Below are 18579 nucleotides of genomic sequence, written 5' to 3' on the forward strand. Positions count from 1 at the left end.
CACATACACACACACACACACACATATATATATATATGAAGAGCTTTAACACAAAGAGCTCTTGAAGTGAGGAGTGATGGATAATACACACATAATGTCTTATCTCTGACTGTGAATGAGTTCTGCACTGCACCTGTGCTCTGAAACCCAAACCAGCGCTGGAGCGTCTGGGAAATAAAGAGAAGAATTAACCATGGTCCCGCAGGGCTCTTAGAGTAAACACAGGCCGAGGCTTTTTACTGCAGCTTTTCCATCTCTACTAATATCATTAAACACAAGTAGAATTAAAATAAAACATCAGTGAATCTGTAAACACATGCACGCTTCCCACAGACACCATTTCATAAACCTCTGATATTATCTTGCAATTTTGAGGCATGCATTTTGCATATTATTTCTGTCTGTCCCAATGGTTGGTTTTAAGCATTAGTCTGATATGAGCCCGATGCAATCATGCATAGGTAAGTTAAGGCATTAAATCTTTATTCAAATTAGCAATAATATACAACAACAGGATAAAAAAAAAAAGATTTACACATATGCAAAAAAAAGTTGAAATTCAATGATTCAGCCCTTAACATCATAAAATCAATTCAGCTTTCAATGGAGGGGAAGATATGTAAAACCTGGGGAAGGACAAGAAAAGCATTTACATATTTTCTTTAGAGCTATCCTGCATTATCATAGTTGTATAATTATTTTAGGATCAGTAGTGGTGGAGGCTTACCTCTGTGCTGTTTCTTGTACCAGTATGCAGCCACAATGAGGCCTATAGGGAAAAAAGAGCAGCCCACAGCTAACTTTGTGATTGTGGTATCGAGAGAGAAGAAAGTGACAGAACAGTGAACCAGTGACAGACATAAATACCTGTTTCAACAGTGCATGCAAATCACTAAACCAACAATGCAAGAAAACCACCTGGACATCATGACTCAAAGTGCATGTGTGTGGATTCTACCAGCTGGAAACTTCTACGAAATCCAACACGATGCACTTCATGAACTCAATCCTGCAGTACAGCATTTAAAAGACGTGACTGTATTTGCAGAGGAAAACTTGGGACCAGACCACATTTGTTGGGTCGTGGTCAAAATGCCTTCTCAGTTTGTGCTATTTTGAATTTATTTATATAACATTTTATTTGTATTAATACTTCAATTAGGTTTATTTATTTTCGAATTATTAATTTTAGTATTTTTAGTAATTGTAGTATGGGCCAAACCACATTTGTTGGGTTGGGTCATAGACAAAATGCCTTGTCAGTTCCAGTGATACTTTAATATTGTTTTATACCATTACAGATTTTTTTTTTCATTACTTTTATTTTTCGTATTATGTTTTATTTTAATATTCAAGTTATTATTATTGTTTTGTAATTTTGTTATTGCCTTTCATTTAATATTATTTAAATATTATGATATTTTGTTTGAATGTTTATATGAATATTATTATTAATAGCAAGTTTTTATTTTTGTAGTTTCTGTTTTTATTTCAGTTTTAATTATTAGTAATTTTGCATGGGCTGTGGACAAAATACCTGCTATTTCAATATTATTTATATACCACTATAGTTTACAGTAATATTTAAATTAGCTTTTTTTATTACATTTTTTATTGAAACTTAATTTTCTGTAATTTTGTTATGCACCAGACTATATTTGTTGAGTCTAAATTTACATACATCTATTATTATTATTATTTAAATACAGGTTTAGTTTTTATTAATATTTCAATTAGCTTTTTTTGTTTGTTTGTTAGACTTTTCTTTTTTCTCTTTTACATGCTTGTCATTTTTATTTGTTTTTGTAAATATTACTGTTTACTTTTACTTTAAGTAGTTTAAGTTTTTCATCAAATATTTATAGTTGATTTAATTTCATCTTTATTTAAATAAAAATGTTTTTAATAATAATAACCCGGCATTTCTTCTAGAAGGATCATATGTGTGAAGTTCATTGATTGTCAGGTTAATTCCCGCAGTTACTGTATCTAATCAGTACGTTTCTTACAACTCAAAAAGCAGAAGAATAGAAGCAAGTTTTATTTACCGACTTAAAAAAAAAAATTCTTTTCAGTGAACAGTTCTTAAAATATAAAAATAACCACTTTAAACCACATTTTAATAATCTAAAGAACCTTTTTCCACTATATAGAACCTTTTGCAGACTGGAAAAGCTCTATGAATGTTAAAGGTTCCATAGAAGCAAGTAAAGATGTTTTAAGAGTCCAGAAATCTCCAGAAACCAGTGTTTTGTCATTTCATTTACCTGCACTGAGGCTTTTGGAAAGATCCCACAGGAATGTACCATAAGAGCTTACAGTAAAATGGCCTACAAGTCAGTCCCGTCTTCATATAACAGTAATTTTAATGAAACTAAACACTCTTTTTTATATGAGACACAACAAACAAAAACAAAGCCCACCAGGAAAAATCCGAGTGTCCTCATCTCTGTGTTGTTTCATGCTGGAGCTGTTTGAGGAGAAAGAGTGTTTGAATAATGCAAGGATTCATTTCCACACTACTACCATTTACATAAAAATGAGGGAGCATTCAGTGTGAATGAACTAAATTGCACAACAATTATCAACTCAGTTTGAAATCTAGTGAACTACTGTCTAACCTGAATAACAAAACCCATCTATATGTTCATTTTACCCAAATATAACCGTTACTGAACTTACCTCAGAACAACACAGCTCCACTAAGAGCAGCTGCTGTTGAGATGAATGGGAACTGGGAATGTAATGCTGACAGGAGTAATTGAACTACTAAGGATATTCAGTATACTGCCACCTTCTGATGTAGCTCAAGATAATACAGGTGCATCTCAATAAATTAGAATGTCATGGATTAGTCATTTATTTCAGTAATTCAACTCAAAATTGTCAAACTTAGGTATTAAATAAATTCAGTGCACACAGACTGATGTAGTCTAAGTCTTTGGTTCTTTTAATTGTGATGATTTTGGTTCACATTTAACAAAAACCCACCAATTCACTCAATATCAACAAATTAAAATATGGTGACATCAGCTAATCAACACAAAACATCTGCAAAGGTTTCCTGAGCCTTCAAATGGTCTCTCGGTTTGGTTCGCTACACAGAAGACTGCTGATCTGACAGTTGTCCAAAAGACAATCATTGACACCCTTCACAAGGAGGGTAAGTCACAAACATTCATTGCCAAAGAAGCTGGCTGTTCACAGAGTGCTGTATCCAAGCATGTTAACAAAAAGTTGAGTGGAAGGAAAAAGTGTGGAGAAAAAGATGAACAACCAACCGAGAGAACCACAGCCTTATGAGGATTGTGAAGCAAAATCGATTCAAGAATTTGAGTGAACTTCACAAGGAATGGACTGAGGCTGGGGTAAAGGCATCAAGAGCCACCACACAACTGGCTACTCTTGTTAAGCAACTCAGACAATGTCAGAGGCATCTTACCCGGGCTAAGGAGAAGAAGAACTGGACTGTTGCCCGGTGGTCCAAAGTCCTCTTTTCAGATGAGAGCAAGTTTTGTATTTCATTTGGAAAACAAGGTCCTAGAGTCTGGAGGAAGGGTGAAGTTCATTGCTGGGTTTTTGTTAAATGTGAGCCAAAATTATCACAATTAAAAGAACCAAAGACTTAGACTTCTTCAGTCTGTGTGCATTGAATTTAATATGCAAGTTTCACAATTTGAGTTGAATTACTGAAATAAATGAACTTTTCCAAGACATTCTAATTTATTGAGATGCATCTGTATTTTCAGCCATGCAATGCATTTTTACTGTGTAAAAATGTATAAATTATCATTTATATTTTACTATACTATACGTTAGCTTTTTTATAGTATCAAAAAATAAAATAAAAATATAAAATGTAATTTCTATTTTATTATAATTTTATATATTAGCTCAAGGTCAGTTTTTATTTTTATATTTTCCTATTTTTAATTCTGCTTAAATTTGAGTAATTTTTATTATTTTATTTAAATGTCTATTGTATTATTGATGTCAAGTATGTAGTACAAGTGAAACTAAATGAAAATGTTACATTTTGTAATGGTTTCAACAAACTATAGTATCCCTAAATGCAATATATATTCCCTGAAAAACATATAATGAAATAACATGACCCTGAAGAAATCCACTGAGCCACAAGATGTTTTAAAGACATCTCACCCTCTTTATTAACATGACATTTTTCAGATGAGAATAATGGTTGCATGAAGCATCTGTTGAGATGATGCTTATAGCTTGAGGTTTCATTTTGTTATTGTGTTTTGCTGTTGTCTTCTTAAAAAAAACATAAAGAGCTGTGGAAAAAACCAGCCACAAGACTAAAGAAAAGAGCTGAAGTAAAAAAGAAAAAATAATGCAGGAAGCAGAAACCAGGTCATATTGACAGATGCAAGCTGCGAGGTCATGAAACTGTTACATATGTACAAGATTTTGGAATACAAACGTCAAATTTTGTTGTTGCTATTGTCTTATGTGCTACGAAACTGAAACTATAATTCCAAGCATTTCATTTCTGAATATGAGGGTCATTTTGTTAAAACCACCAATTGTGCACTAATTCCCTGGGTGAATAATAAACCCACCAAAACAAAAACAAAACTAGACTACAACTCAAAAACCAAGATTTACAAACAGTATTCATATCAACAGCTATCAAGTAGCTGTGTACCTCTCATAGTGCATCTAAGACTCTGTTCTGCTCTAGAAATCATGACCGAAACCACATCAACATAAAAATATTTTATGCATCCATATCTATTACACATCATGTAGCCCAGCTGAATTTAAAGAGCAAAATGCTGCATGTTTGTATATATAACAACTGAGATTTTAACCCATTCATATGATCATGTGAACTAAAGCAGTCTGGATGGAGAGGTGATCAGATTCAAGTTAAGACGCCAACAAGTCACCCATCAGATAGACATGAGTGACGTATTTCCCTGTTCTCATATTTTTTTAGGTGTACAGATGCCATTTAAATAGATGGAGCTTTGTTTTTGCTTTTATTCAAATGCACAACCAAGCGGCAACACATCCACGTATGTGCAAAGTGTGTAGATGGGAAAACCGCGGGATTCAATCACACACTCACTCATGCAAACAAAGTGACAGCAGTTTCCACTCCAAGCCTTGTTTTTTTTTCCTTTAAGACAAATTACTAAAAAGATCAAACGAAAAAAAAAAAAATTCTTATTTCTGTATTCTTCCCTACCAGGGAATCGCTTAAAATTCTTCTTTATAAAAGAAAAATAGATATTTATATATCTTTGTACATGTATATACACAAAGTAAAGAAGGATAGACTAACAGAAATGAGTCCCAAACTAGACAACGATGACCTGGTCTGCTTTTCCATTAGTTCCTTCTACGTCCAACATTTCCCAGAATTCTCTCTGACCTGCTTCTATACATCTAAAGAGAAACTCTGCTCTTCCTTAAACATCTTTCTGCTAACAGTTACTGTTATTAAGACAGAAACTCTATTCTATTCTGGGATGGAGTGCATGTTTTATTTGATGTCCGTTGTTTCAGTCCGAGTCTGAGTCACTGGTGTCAGAGGAGGAGGAGGAGGATGAAGAGGAAGAGGAGTCTGAGCTGGAGCTGCTGGCACTAAGGCGAGACGCTGCGGCATGAGCCTCCACCCCAGTGGGTTTCTCCACTGAGAGGGAGAGAGAGAGGGGTGTTAAATCATTTCATCTCTATTAACCGGATTATGAATGAGCACTGATCATCTACATGCACCTCGGTCCCTACCTTTGGCTTTCTGTGGTTTCTTGACGGAGTTGAGCTGGCCGCTGACGTCCTGCAGTCGTCTCTCCAGCTCTCTCTTCTTCTCCAGAGCCAGTTCCTCACGGGATTTCCCTGCAGTGCCTTTGACTGACACTGGAAAACACAAGAAGCACCGGAGTCAAATTTCCCATTCAACTACTCAAGTCTCTACAGCATGCTATGTCATGAGTTTCTACCTGCACCAGTGGCTTTAATGTTAAAGCCTGTTTTTACTGTATTTTTGATCAAATAAATTCCGCCTTGGTGAGACTTCTTTAAAAAAACATGAAAAAAGAAAAATGCACTACTGTTTAAAAATGTAGGGTTAGTAAGATTTTATGTAATAATTTAATCTTGCACCAATATTATTTAATCTATGACTATAACTTGGGAGATGACAGCTACATCAGTGGAAGAATGAATGAACAGTGTTGATCACAGCAGACTGCTGTCTACCTGTAAAGTGTGCTGAATAAAACCAGGAAAGGTGGGGCTGCACAATACATGATGCGTTAACGTCTAGTATCAGATTCCCATCAGCTGCTCATGAAAAAACCTTCCTTTCTCCAGGGAAGGTCATATCGTTTTAGCAAATCAATGGCATAAATATAAAATACAGTAGTTTTTAATAAGTATTACTTATTACTATAAACAAAGTATTACTTTTTTAATTAATAACATGATGTGTCAAATTATAAATTAATTAAATCACAGTGTTTCCCATACATTGACTTATTTGTGGCAACCCGCCACACATTGCTGTTTTATATATAGCAAATATTTCCCCCGAGGGAAGTGCCGCCACACACAGAGTTTGAGTCCGTGGGAAACACTGAATCACAAACACATTTTGGCTGAAAAAATAAATAATGTAACGCCCTCCTAAAAAAAACATTAAGTCTTTATTGTCTTTAGATGACAAAAGCATTCAACAGATGTAAGTAAATTAAGAAAAACTAAATTTATTCAGAATTGCATAATGTTAATAAATGGATATTCATGTAAAAAAAAAAAAAAAAAAAAAAAAATTAATACTGAAATATGAAAAAAAAAAAAAAAAAAAAAAAATATATATATATATATATATATTTTATGTAATACTCTCAAAATGAAACTAACCCCACTAGCAGGTCACAGCAAGTCAGTCATTCATTCAACCAACTGATTTTAACATTAATACATTATTTCTTCCATAATTAAATCACACAGTATAATAATATAAATTGTGATAAGTAAATAATTTAATGAACACAAATTAATAAGTAACGTGTTAATTAAATAAATGCATAATTAATTGATTAAGTTAAATGGACAGCCCTAGTTTGAGCTCATTTGAATCTAAATGCTCTCACCGCTAGGTTTCCGTGGTTTCTTGCGTAAACACATCATGACGTAGTTCTCCAGCTCACGCAGTGTGGACGGTTTGAGCGTCTCGAAGTCGATCTCGATCTCCTCAGGGTTGGTGTCACGCAGCGAGGGCTCTCGTGATTGGATGATGTGAACGACGCGGCCCAGTTTCTCGCCCGGCAGCCTGTTGATGTCCAGACTGAGCTGCCGCTTCTCGTCGTAGCTCATCGGGCTGGTCTCCTCCTCTTCCTCAGAGTCATAGTGTGGCGTAAGACCACCCTGGCTCATGTGTGTAGGGTTAAAGGAGGGGGCTTGAGATTTCTTTGAGGATCTAGGGAAAGAAATAAGATACGTTTATGTTTGGTGATTTTCAGGGTCAAATTAATTAGGCACGCAGTAAATGAGTATTTGACACATACTTGCTCTTGCTGCTCTTCTTATTGGAGGTCTTCTTGCCTTGAGCGGATGTCGCCGCTTTGCTGTTGCTCCTGCTCTTTGGTGTCTTGGAGAGTTTTGGTGTTTTGGGCGGCCGGATGAGTACGTCGTCCTCCATCAAACTCCTGGCCCGCTTGTGTTTCTCCGGCTTCTTCTTTTTCTTCTTGTCTTTCTTTTCTTTTTTCTTCTTGGGCTTGATGATGGGTGTAGAGGACAGCGCGGCGAGCTGCTCGTGCACCGCCCTCAACTGCAGACAAGCGAGCGAGTGAGTGAGTGAGTGTTTTCTAAACCCACAGCAGCTCTCAGTAAATGTACAACTACGCCAAATCTGTCAGTGGCGGTTTAGCAGACTTTGTTGGTAAAGTTCAGTCACTACCTGTGTACACACCTGTTCCTGAAGCTGGGCCAGGCGATTCGCTCTCTCCTCCTCACTGTCGGAGCTCGGGCTGCTCTCGCTCTCACTCTCGCTGCTCACGTCACTCTCGGATGACGAGGAGGAAGAGGAGGAGGAAGAGGAGGAGTGACCGCCCAGGCCGCCGCTTAGGGACGCAGGTGGGAGGGACTCCAGAGGTTCGTCTGGCATCTTGGCGAAGCGGAACTCAAAGACATCCTGAAACAGAATAATATTTTTTAACATCCAATTATGGATTAGCTTTTAATGTGCAAGTAGGTTTGCATGATTAATCGTATTTCAATCACCATCATCATTTCTGGTTCTCTCGATTAACTACGCATAAATCATATGGATATTTATCCAGAAATTATTCTGTTATCTTACATTGATAACATTTAAATGTTTTTACTTAAAAGCTTGGGGTTGTTAGATCTCAAGGGTTTAAATTACCTTGAAGGGCAGTTTTACTTAATCTTTCCAATCTAGCAACCATGCACATGCTATATATATATATATATATATATATATATATATATATATATATATATATATATAGACACACACACACACACACACACACAGTACAGACCAAAAGTTTGGAAACATTACTATTTTTAATGTTTTTGAAAGAAGTTTCTTCTGCTCATCAAGCCTGCATTTATTTGATCAAAAATACAGAAAAAACAGTAATATTTTGAAATATTATTACAATTTACTGGTCAGTAATTTGGGGTCAGTAATTTTTTCTTTTCTTTTTTTTTTTTTTAAAATAAAATCAATACTTTTATTCAGCAAGGATGTGTTATATTGATAAAAAGTGATAGTAAAGAAAATATATTATTAGAATTTTTTTTTATTTTGAATAAATGCAGTTCTTTTTAACCTTTTATTCATCAAATATATTAGACAGCAGAACTGTTTCCAACACTCATAATAAATCAGAATATTAGAATGATTTCTAAATGATCATGTGATAGACTGGATGTTACATGTGACACTGAAGGCTGGAGTAATGATGCTGAAAATTCAGCTTTGCATCACAGGAATAAATTATTTTTTTAAAGTATATTCAAATAGAAAACTATTAATTTAAGTTGTAATCATATTTCACAATATTACTGTTTTTTCTGTGTTTTTGATCAAATAAATGCAGGCTTGATGAACAGAAGAAACTTCTTTCAAAAACATTAAAAATAGTAATGTTTCCAAACTTTTGGTCTGTACTGTATATATATATATTTGATGTATATATATATATATATATATATATAAATATATAAATATATATATTTATATAAACAACCATGCCGACGCTCTGAAAACACTGACAAACACATAAGTTGGAGTTCAGCAACCACCAATGCGATACTCTGCTCAAATGATATTATAATAAAGCCGGTCTGTGTTCCTTCACAAGGGCACGTGTGCTATTTGCCACAACTATATCTGTGCATTTGATTTGTCAATCTCTTTATTTTTGCTTATGTGAAATTGCAAAAATTTATGAATAGTAAAAAGAAACTTAAGTGCAAGTGTCCATACCTGTAATTTTCGGGCCATGCCCACCACATCGTGATCTGGGGGATTGTACTTGTAACAGTTCGAGAACATTAGCCTGATGTCAGCAGCAAACTGCAATGCATCCCTGTACTCCCGATGATCCATTTTCCTCTGCAATATCATGAGAAAATCATGTAGCTCTGATCGTGCACATGGTGGCGTTTTATATCGTGATACATCTCTTTACACGTACCTTTATTGTGCTTAGATCCATAGGATACTTGATAATGTCATGATAGTCGTGCAGTCCCAGTGAAGAAGCGTCCACTGGTTTATAGAAGGGCCAGGCGTAGGCCGCGTGCTTCTTTGACAGCAGCTCCTTGAGAATTGTGCTGCAGTACCGTAGCTGCTGGCTTAGCTTCCCGCGCCGCACCGGCCGATGTTGGTTCTGGGAGTCGGGCAAGTCTTTTCGTGGTGGTTTGATGGGCCTGCCACTGCCACCTCGTCTTGCCGGTACTTTGTCTCCAACCAGGCCTCCGCCAAGGCTCATGCCCAGGCCAAGGGACAGGCTCTGATTGGGGTCAACACCCAAATTGGAGAGCGTGAGCGGGGAGTCACCACCACCCATGCCGAGACCCATGCCACCTACACCCATAGTGAGCGGCATGCCTGTGGTGGTGGGGGTGGTCGTGTCTGCCTTGCGCTTCACACCCTTTTTCTATTGAAAGAATGGTGAAAAATAAGCTAAACTGCACACTTAAGCAAACTTGTTGGTATTCCAACTAGGTTGTGTTGCATATCAAAACTGATTTGCATAAATAGATGTGATTAGGTAGTCTTACCTTTGCAGTCGGTTGAGTAGGGGGCAGGCCCATCAGCGCAGGGGTGCTGTGTGAAGTGGGAGGAGGCAAAGTCTTGGTTATAAGCGTCTGCAGTGGGGTGGAGAGGATCGAGTCTGGGGTGTCTGGAGTTGGAGGGGAGTAGGCCAACTGTGACACGGAAGATATAGCAGGGACCTGATGAGCTGTCGTGAATCCACCGGGGACTAAAGGGGGCGGGGGGGGGGGGGGGGGGGGGGTGCAGAAGCATGAAGGCAGGAAAAACAGCCACATGTATTTCTCATTATATATATATATAAAATTAATGTATAATCACAAAGAAACTTTGATTTTCAGACCTGAAAAAGTCACAGACATTCAGTTGTGGATATTTCATAAATTAAAAATCAAATTAAATGTATAAAACGGTACCCCAAAAATGTCCAACAACTTTTTAGGATTTTGTTCATTTCTGCAATTTTGTTCAGGTCTGGAAATCACTATTACATATACATATATATATATATATATATATATATACACACACACACACATACATACATACATATATACATTTTTATTTGTGTGTTAAATCGTTCTAGTTATATTTAGATTTATAAAAACCATAACCACGATCATGAAAATCCAACTGCTCTCTTTATCAGTTTATTAAGGTTCATCTGTTTTTCAACCCATTCTTACTTGATTTGTGGCCTTTTTTAGGTTTGCCCTGTTTGCCCCTCGGGACAGGTGCAGGAATCTCTTCTTCCTCTTGGGGCATCTGTGCAACCTTCTGCAGGAAAGCCTTCTCCAGAGACTGAGCCATCAGGACGATGTCATCTGTTGGCTGAAATAAACAGACGATTTTAGATCACATGGCAGTCTCTACACGATACTACTGATGCGAGTAATTGCTCCATAATAGCCTGGGTAGAAGACCTGAGCAACTTGATGGAACAACAAAATTAATCCAAGCTCTTAAAAAACAAAGCTACGCGCTTCTAGAACTTTTCACCTGAACATAAATGAACCGACTGACCTTGTTGTAGATGTAGCAGTTGGTAAACATGGTGTTGAAATCCTGCAAGCACTCGCTGGCACTGCGGTAATAATTGTTTTCCAGTCTTTTCTTGATAGTCCCCATATCCATGGGCTGTTTAATAATTTTGTAATAATCCTGCATGAAATAACAACTAGAAGTCATTAAGTCAGAAAAACACACGCTTGTTTAAACCCATTATTTGTGTTATAACATGACATTTTGTTACATATTTAAACAGATCCCAATAACAGCTCCCTCAAAAAGTCCATTCTGGAACAAGATCCAGCTTACAGGCAGGTTGAGCTTGGCAGCGTCCACCGGCTCATGGAAAGGCCAGGCGAAGTGATGCCTCCACAATGTCTTCTGTAAAGCCTTCTGGAGGAACTGCAGTTGGTTGGTCATACGGCCCTGTCGAATGGGGTCCCGCACAGGGGGTTGAGGGGGTCCAGATTGAGGCACCTGGGGCAGAGCAGGTCCTTCAAACCCTTCGTACAGCAGCGAAGGCTTGCGGATGCGCTTGCCAGGTGCGGAGATGGACTGCTCCATCATGGTGACCCCCTGCATGCCGTCACCCCCGCCCAAAGAGCTGTGGAGAACAGGAAGGTGAGGGCGTGTCATGTAGAGTAAAAACAGATCATAAACCAATAAGAGCTCATAATAGAAACAGAACAATGAACAAGTATGGGACTATATGAGATGAAACATGAAAAGTCAATATTTGACTCATGACTCAATGACTAATCGTCTGTTTCGCTTATGTGAACAGAGCATGAAGACACAACCGCCCCTTCAGCAGTTTATCCGTCCAGACACGGGTGGGTTACACTAGGACACAGTCCAAACTGATACGTACTGGATACTGGGGGCGGGGCCCGAAACACACCTAATAACCCAGATCAGGTCAGGTTTGTTTATCAAAGGGATTAGCCAATGAGAATACAGGCCTCAAAATAAATATTTTAAAATCACAAATAAATTACTCCTGGTCAGTGGACTAATTTAACTAAAGATTCATCTTAAAGCATTATTATTAAATAGTAAATATAACAAATGTTTTTTTTTTTCAGTTTGAACAGAAAAAGGAGCATTACCCCGTTTAATTTCCCTTGCTGTATTGTTTAAATTTATATTATGTACCTAAAACACCTCACAGTTGCAAAAATGGATCATAACTTTACACAAGCATTATTGAAAAAAAAAAAAATTGAATTAACTAGTGTATAAAAAAATGCAGGGCATTTATATGGATTTTATGCTCTTTTATAAATTGCTCATGTAAAATTGACTAACCCAAGTAATTTTAAGTTACAAACAGAAGACTTCATATTTTATAAGCTGATTATTATAGGAAGAATCTAATTTCCTCCCCAAGACTTACCTTCTGAAGGCTAACTGCAAGAGAATAAGCTGGAAGAATCTTATTTATAACAAGTGCATCCTCTTGGGTTTTATTCTGTGTATATTAGGATTCCTGGATAGCACAATGATGCAACATTTGTATAGTCATTTTAATATGATTTTAATCAGAATGACCTTTATTGACAAGTGTGTTTACACACACAAGAAATCCATCTTGGTGTCAGGAGCTTCCAGTACAGAACTAGAGACTACAAAACACTTGAGGCAGGTGTTCAGTCATTCTGCAGAAGCTTGATCTCATGCCTTCCGGACAGTTTCTGTAAGTGAAGGTTTGCATACCTGCCTCAGTATGGACTGAGTGTAAATTAACAAACTGAAAAACACAACGCAGACAAGCTGCTTCCAGAGAAATAAACTGTGACCCTTGTAAATGCATCACATATTCTTTCAAGATACATTTTTAAACAAGATTTTAAGCATATTAAACATTTTTTCTAAACAACTTAAGAATTAAATATGCAAATCTAAACAGTGCTAAATGATGCAAAAATCACAAGCAGTTCACGTTTAAAACTTTTATTTTCAGTTAAGCAAAATTTTAGTATACAAACAATTCCTGGAATAGGAAAAAAAGAAAAGAACAAATAAAAGGTCTAATTATTCTGCATGCTGGTTGGGAGGGGGGCAGATGGAGGACTTCATGCTCATTTAAATACTCGCGTTACTAAGCAACCAAAGGCGAAACAAATTATTCCGTGTTGTGCCGTTAGATTTCACAAATCAGTGGCTCTCGCCATCAAAAGAAACCGTGTATTGATCAACGAACTGCGGCCTTCCACGCGTGTAAAATGTTGACAAAAAAAAGGTCCACGTGGTAAGAGACGGAAGCGCAACACAAGACGCGTTTCAGTAGGACTAAAGCTCTTCAAAATAAGGGCCACAAAGCAAGCCACATTAATATAACAAAAGCATAAACCACTTATAAAACAACCAACGCTAACACATTATTTATTAGTTCCCGTAAACCAAGTCGCCGCCTTATGACCTAAATCTATACGTTACATATTTATATTATAGACATGCTCGTGTTCACACTCGCGGAAGACCTGATCGATGCATAACCGTGAGCTTAAAATTCACAACACACTTTCGAGTCTAAATAAATCACCCAAAACAAATTTAACGTTACATACATTTCTAATAAAGTGTAACGTTAGGCAACCTCTATGACGAATCAATAGATTACAGGTTAGCCAACCGTTAAAACAGCCACAATTCAAACAAGTCTCAGATGTGAAAAACAGAACTGTATTGCTCAAATGTGACGGCTTGAAAACCGAGAGAATATCAGTAAATAAATAGCTCCAGGAGCGAAAGCGCGCATGCGCACTGATCGCGGGCAGTTGCCCGTTAAAAACCAGACTTTGGAAACTTGAATACTAGTCGCATACTGACGATGCAAAAACTTAAGTCTCCAGCATCACTGCCATCCAAGAGCGAAAGTCAATGCGGTCTTAATACTCCAGCGTTTCGCTTGATGTTATAGTAGGACGCAAGTGATTAAAATAAAATAATTCCGAAAGATGCTGATTTACGACAATATTCCAACAACATTTTCGTTCACAGAAGAAATGCAGTGTCATTTTCTCCAATCGGTACCTGTCAAAGGGCGGGCTAATGGCCGTCTCCATCGGGATGGATCCGGGTTCTGTATATAAACCGGTTTCGATCGAATATCCGAGTTTCGCGGCCTTGTTTTTCGGACTTCCTTTATCCTCCAGCTCGGAGATACAATGAAATGGCGAAGTTGTGGCTCCGCCCGAGTTTTTATAAACCCATCGACGACACCATTGGCTGATGTAACGCTATACGTACACGCCTACGCGAATTCTACTGGCCATGCTATCTGTCAGTCAAACAGACCACGCCCACACATCACGATTTGTATTTTTCAACCAGATTATTTCGCACAAAAAACACTCATCTAAACAACGCCGCCGCTTTAGTTATAACAACCACATTCAGTAAAACATTTTCACGAATAATTAAAAAACACTTAAAGATGTGCTAACATTTCCAGAAACACTGCGTTTCTCAAGAGTTTTGAGTTATTTCAACAGACTTCGCTGATTGGCTGCCCAAAACTAAGGCGCGATCATCCGGGTCATGTTGGAAATACGCCATTGGCTCGCCCCATGAGTCACGTGTAACAGACAAATGCGGCACATACACGTACTTTACAGCCAGTTCCTCATCGACTGCCTGAAAATAACAAAAATATTACATAAAAGATCTCAAGGCACAACCTTGATGTTACTACACCCCTAAAATAAAACAGAAAAAACAAACCCGAGGCCTAAAGGAGCATGTTATATCTTGTTAAAAATCGCATTTTACCCAATGTAAGATAACACGAAGCAAAGTCAGACCAATGTTAAAGAAAAACAAGCAAACAAAAAAGGCAAAGCCCTTTTTCTCCGTCGATCCAACATGGCCTACAAGGAGTGTCCTCCATTAAATGACGCAGCAACTTCAAACGACGACACACTGGCTAAAACACGATTACAAGGACAAAACATCTACAAAACAAACGAAAGTTGATCAGAAATGTCTTAAATATTCGAATTACATTAAGAATTTAGAAAAAACTACGTGGCAAACATCGACCTCAAATTAATACAAGTCAAAATCATCTACAACACCTAAAATGCGTTTGATTTAGCAAAATGTTTCTGCTTGTTATAATAAAGACCATAACTACGAACAAATCTTGTAGAGGTTTTTACATCAGTCGGATTTCCTTTTTTTTAAAGGACAACTGAAACACACGGATTAAAATATTTTCTGTACAGAAACCATGTTAAACGCATTAAAGAATTTTAACATAGTATAAAAAAAGTATTTTTAAACTTTTTAAATTAAAAAGAGTTCAGCAAATCGGATTTTTTTTTGTTAAATATACTTCCGCCCATCCCCCATTACCAAGGTTATAGCTTTTCAACAATGTCAACGATTGTTGAAAAACAAAATAAAACACTAAACTGGTCAAATTGTTCGTGGTTGTCTATAAATTATTTAAACGTTTAAATTTAATTATTAACTATGTTTCAAAAATAATAATAATAATAATAAATCTAAATCTCTTAACATATACCTCTATCCAGATTAAGTGAATTGAAAATAAGAATGAAAAACAAAATGTGTCGAATTCCTCATTGTCGGAAAAATCCCGCGTTTCTTCTCGTCTTCAGCCACGTTTCTTTATTCAACACATTTCCCTCAAACATGTCCGACTTCTTCTTCTTCCCCTTCAATGGCTCGCGGTGGGGGCAGGGAGTCACGTGACATCCCACACAACTAACGTTAGCCGCGGGGCTCAACCATAGACTGTTTGTTCTTCTTCTTCTTCTTCTTCTAGGATTTAATGGCGGTTGGCAAACCAACTTAAAAGGTGCATTCCCGCCACCTACTGATATGGAGTGTGAAGCGCATATTTGGAAAGGAAGTTTAAACTAGATCTACTCTTTAAAAAAAAAAAAAAAAAAAAAAAAAAAAAAAAAAAAAAAAAAAAAAAAAAAAAACAAAAATTATATATATATATCCATATAAAATTTACACATAATGGAGTTTTAAATCCTATTAAATAATCCTGTTTCCTTTAAAAATATAAATAACTCATGATAAACTCTTGATTGTTTAGCACCTTGTCCTAGGAGAACCTGAAGTGTCAACTCATTGATTCCTACACTTCTTAAAGCATGTCTTAACTGGGACCGCTCTCTTTCATAAGCTTCGCATTCTAAAAGGACATGCTCTATATTTTCAACTAACCCACATTTGTCACAATTTCCATTCTCATGTTTACCAATTCTTTGTAAGCTTTGATTTAATAAACAATGTCCAATACGCATTCTTGTTATTAAAACATCCTCTTTCCGGTTTCCGAATCTTCTTCTCTCTGACCCAACTTTTCCTTGAATGCAGTAAAAATGTCTACCTTTCTTTCCTTCATTCCATTCTTTCTGCCAAATTTCCTGTATTTGTTTAGCTATTATCACTTTAATTTCTGTTTTACTTAATGCCACTTCAATGTCAATTTGTGAATGATTTAATGCCTGTTTAGCCTGATTATCAGCCTCCTCATTTCCTTTCACACCCATATGCGATGGAACCCATACAAGATTCACCAGAAGTCCATACTGTCTTGTTCTGTAAAGACTCTGCATTACTTCATTTATCATGTCTTGCCTTGCTGATGATGTTCCACTTTCCAAGCTATTTAGTGCGGATAAAGAATCTGTACATATCACTACCCTTGTTGGTTGGATTTCTTCTATCCACTGGAGCGCTAGACATATTGCAATAATTTCTGCAGAGAATACTGAAAGATAATCTGATATTCTTTTTGCTATTCTAATGTTAAAAAGTGGAATATATACCGCTACTGCTGTTTTCCCAGATTCTGGATCTTTTGAACCATCAGTGTATATTTGAACTGCACTATAATAACTTTGATCAATGTATTGCTGTATATTAAAATTTCCTAATCCATTTGTATTGTTATGCTTTTCTTTAAGCAATTGAGTATCAATCAAAGGCATTGGGAAAAACCAAGGAGGAATTGCTGACCTAGCCACAGTAGGAGCAACATTGAAGTCACTTAATCCCATTCTCCGCATAGACTGTTTGGGCTCAACCCGTTTTTTTTAAAGCAGGAATTCTTCCAAACCCGTCTTCTTTTTACGACACATTGAACAGGAGAGAATCCCCTACCGATTAAAAATCTAATCTTCTAAAAAAAAAAAAAAAAACATAAACGTAAACTTCTAATTAGTCGGTAGCGTTGATAGATCCAGAACAAAGAAGACATGTCTGTCGTTACCGTGCTGAGATTGGATAAGGCCGATCACGTGTCTCGCAAACCATCGCAAAAATTAAACCTGATTGTTTTTCGCACCGATATCATCTTCTTGGATCATATAATCCGATTCCATTCGATTCCTTTCCAAATGCTTGGAATTATTGCATTCAGTTTAGTAAAACGCGTAGCAAAACAATAAGTTTATTAGGAGCAGGAGAAACCCTTGTAATCAATAGCTTTCATCTCCCTTTAAATGTAATCCTCTCTGCGCATGCGCAGTTTCATTCGACTCCTTCCCCCGAAACCCATGAGCTGAGAGGGGAAACTTGTTATGTGACTATTTATTTTTTTACTGGTTACAAAATACAGCTACATTGAAATTGGAAATAAGTTTTATTACAAAGATGCATAATTGATAGATTAGTCATGGGCGGCTAACAGCAAATATTAATAATCATAATACCCAAAGGGCTAATATAAGAGATATGCTGGGTAATGATACATTACGTGTACTTTTTTATCACCAATAATTTATTTATTTATTTAATTTGGAAGAATCAGATAATCATCATTTAAACTGATTTTCTAAATCCACATACCATTTTGAAAATGGCGTTTAAAAATAAATAAATAAATATTTATATAATATATATATATATATATATGAAAATATACTTGTGAATACTTCTGTGCTTCTTAAATATGATAGTTAGCAACATATCCCATAACAACATCTGTGAGAACAGCATACAATGGGAAACACAAGCCTGGCCTGTCACTCATGTCCCATTGATCACAGACACTAACCCAGTCTGACTCAGCATCACAAGGCGACTCGGCCAGCGGGGAAACGGCTGCTATGGAGGCTCTCACACACTCTTTCTTTTTCTTATTAGCTGGACTTTCTTGGCAATAGCCACTGCACTGCAAGGAATGCAATGCATACACGTTTACAGTGCAATGCTCAGTGGTTGGTTTTAGGAGGAGATGTTATATTGGATTGCATCTTTTGCAGTTTTGCCAAAAAAGAAAAAAAAAAGAAAAGAAGAGA

The 18579-nt window shown here is 36.7% G+C and overlaps 1 protein-coding gene across 4 annotated transcripts; it reads right to left on the reverse strand.

Moving 5' to 3' along the window:
* Positions 1–4142: 4142 nt before the first annotated feature.
* Positions 4143–16043, reverse strand: brd2a (bromodomain containing 2a). 4 transcript variants are annotated; one of them, XM_059509018.1, is made up of 13 exons: positions 15822–16043; positions 14327–14929; positions 11600–11894; positions 11306–11443; positions 10969–11113; positions 10291–10493; positions 9702–10166; positions 9491–9619; positions 7931–8164; positions 7539–7801; positions 7125–7450; positions 5758–5886; positions 4143–5662 (listed from the first exon to the last, which is right to left on the reverse strand). In XM_059509018.1, the coding sequence occupies exons 2-13, from the start codon at positions 14356–14358 to the stop codon at positions 5532–5534; spliced, it is 2490 nt and encodes an 829-aa protein (XP_059365001.1). In that variant the 5' UTR covers positions 14359–14929; positions 15822–16043; the 3' UTR covers positions 4143–5531. The 4 variants fall into 4 exon arrangements, with proteins under 4 accessions (XP_059365001.1, XP_059365004.1, XP_059365002.1 ...); XM_059509021.1 differs by lacking the exon at positions 14327–14929; XM_059509019.1 differs by lacking the exon at positions 15822–16043 and having other exon boundaries at positions 7943–8164; positions 14327–15309.
* Between the last annotated feature and the right edge of the window lie 2536 nt (positions 16044–18579).

The sequence above is a fragment of the Carassius carassius genome, chromosome 25 (assembly GCF_963082965.1).
Source record: "Carassius carassius chromosome 25, fCarCar2.1, whole genome shotgun sequence".
Classification (NCBI taxonomy): Eukaryota; Metazoa; Chordata; class Actinopteri; order Cypriniformes; family Cyprinidae; genus Carassius; species Carassius carassius.

Excerpts from the sequence above, each read along its gene's own strand:
- brd2a (XM_059509018.1), bottom strand. The coding sequence starts at position 14,358 with ATGGAGACGGCCATTAGCCCGCCCTTTGACAG. Across the intron at positions 11,114-11,305 it reads ACTGCTACATCTACAACAAG|CCAACAGATGACATCGTCCT; the intron begins GTCAGTCGGTTC and ends TGTTTATTTCAG. Across the intron at positions 9,620-9,701 it reads TGGATCTAAGCACAATAAAG|AGGAAAATGGATCATCGGGA; the intron begins GTACGTGTAAAG and ends ATGATATTGCAG.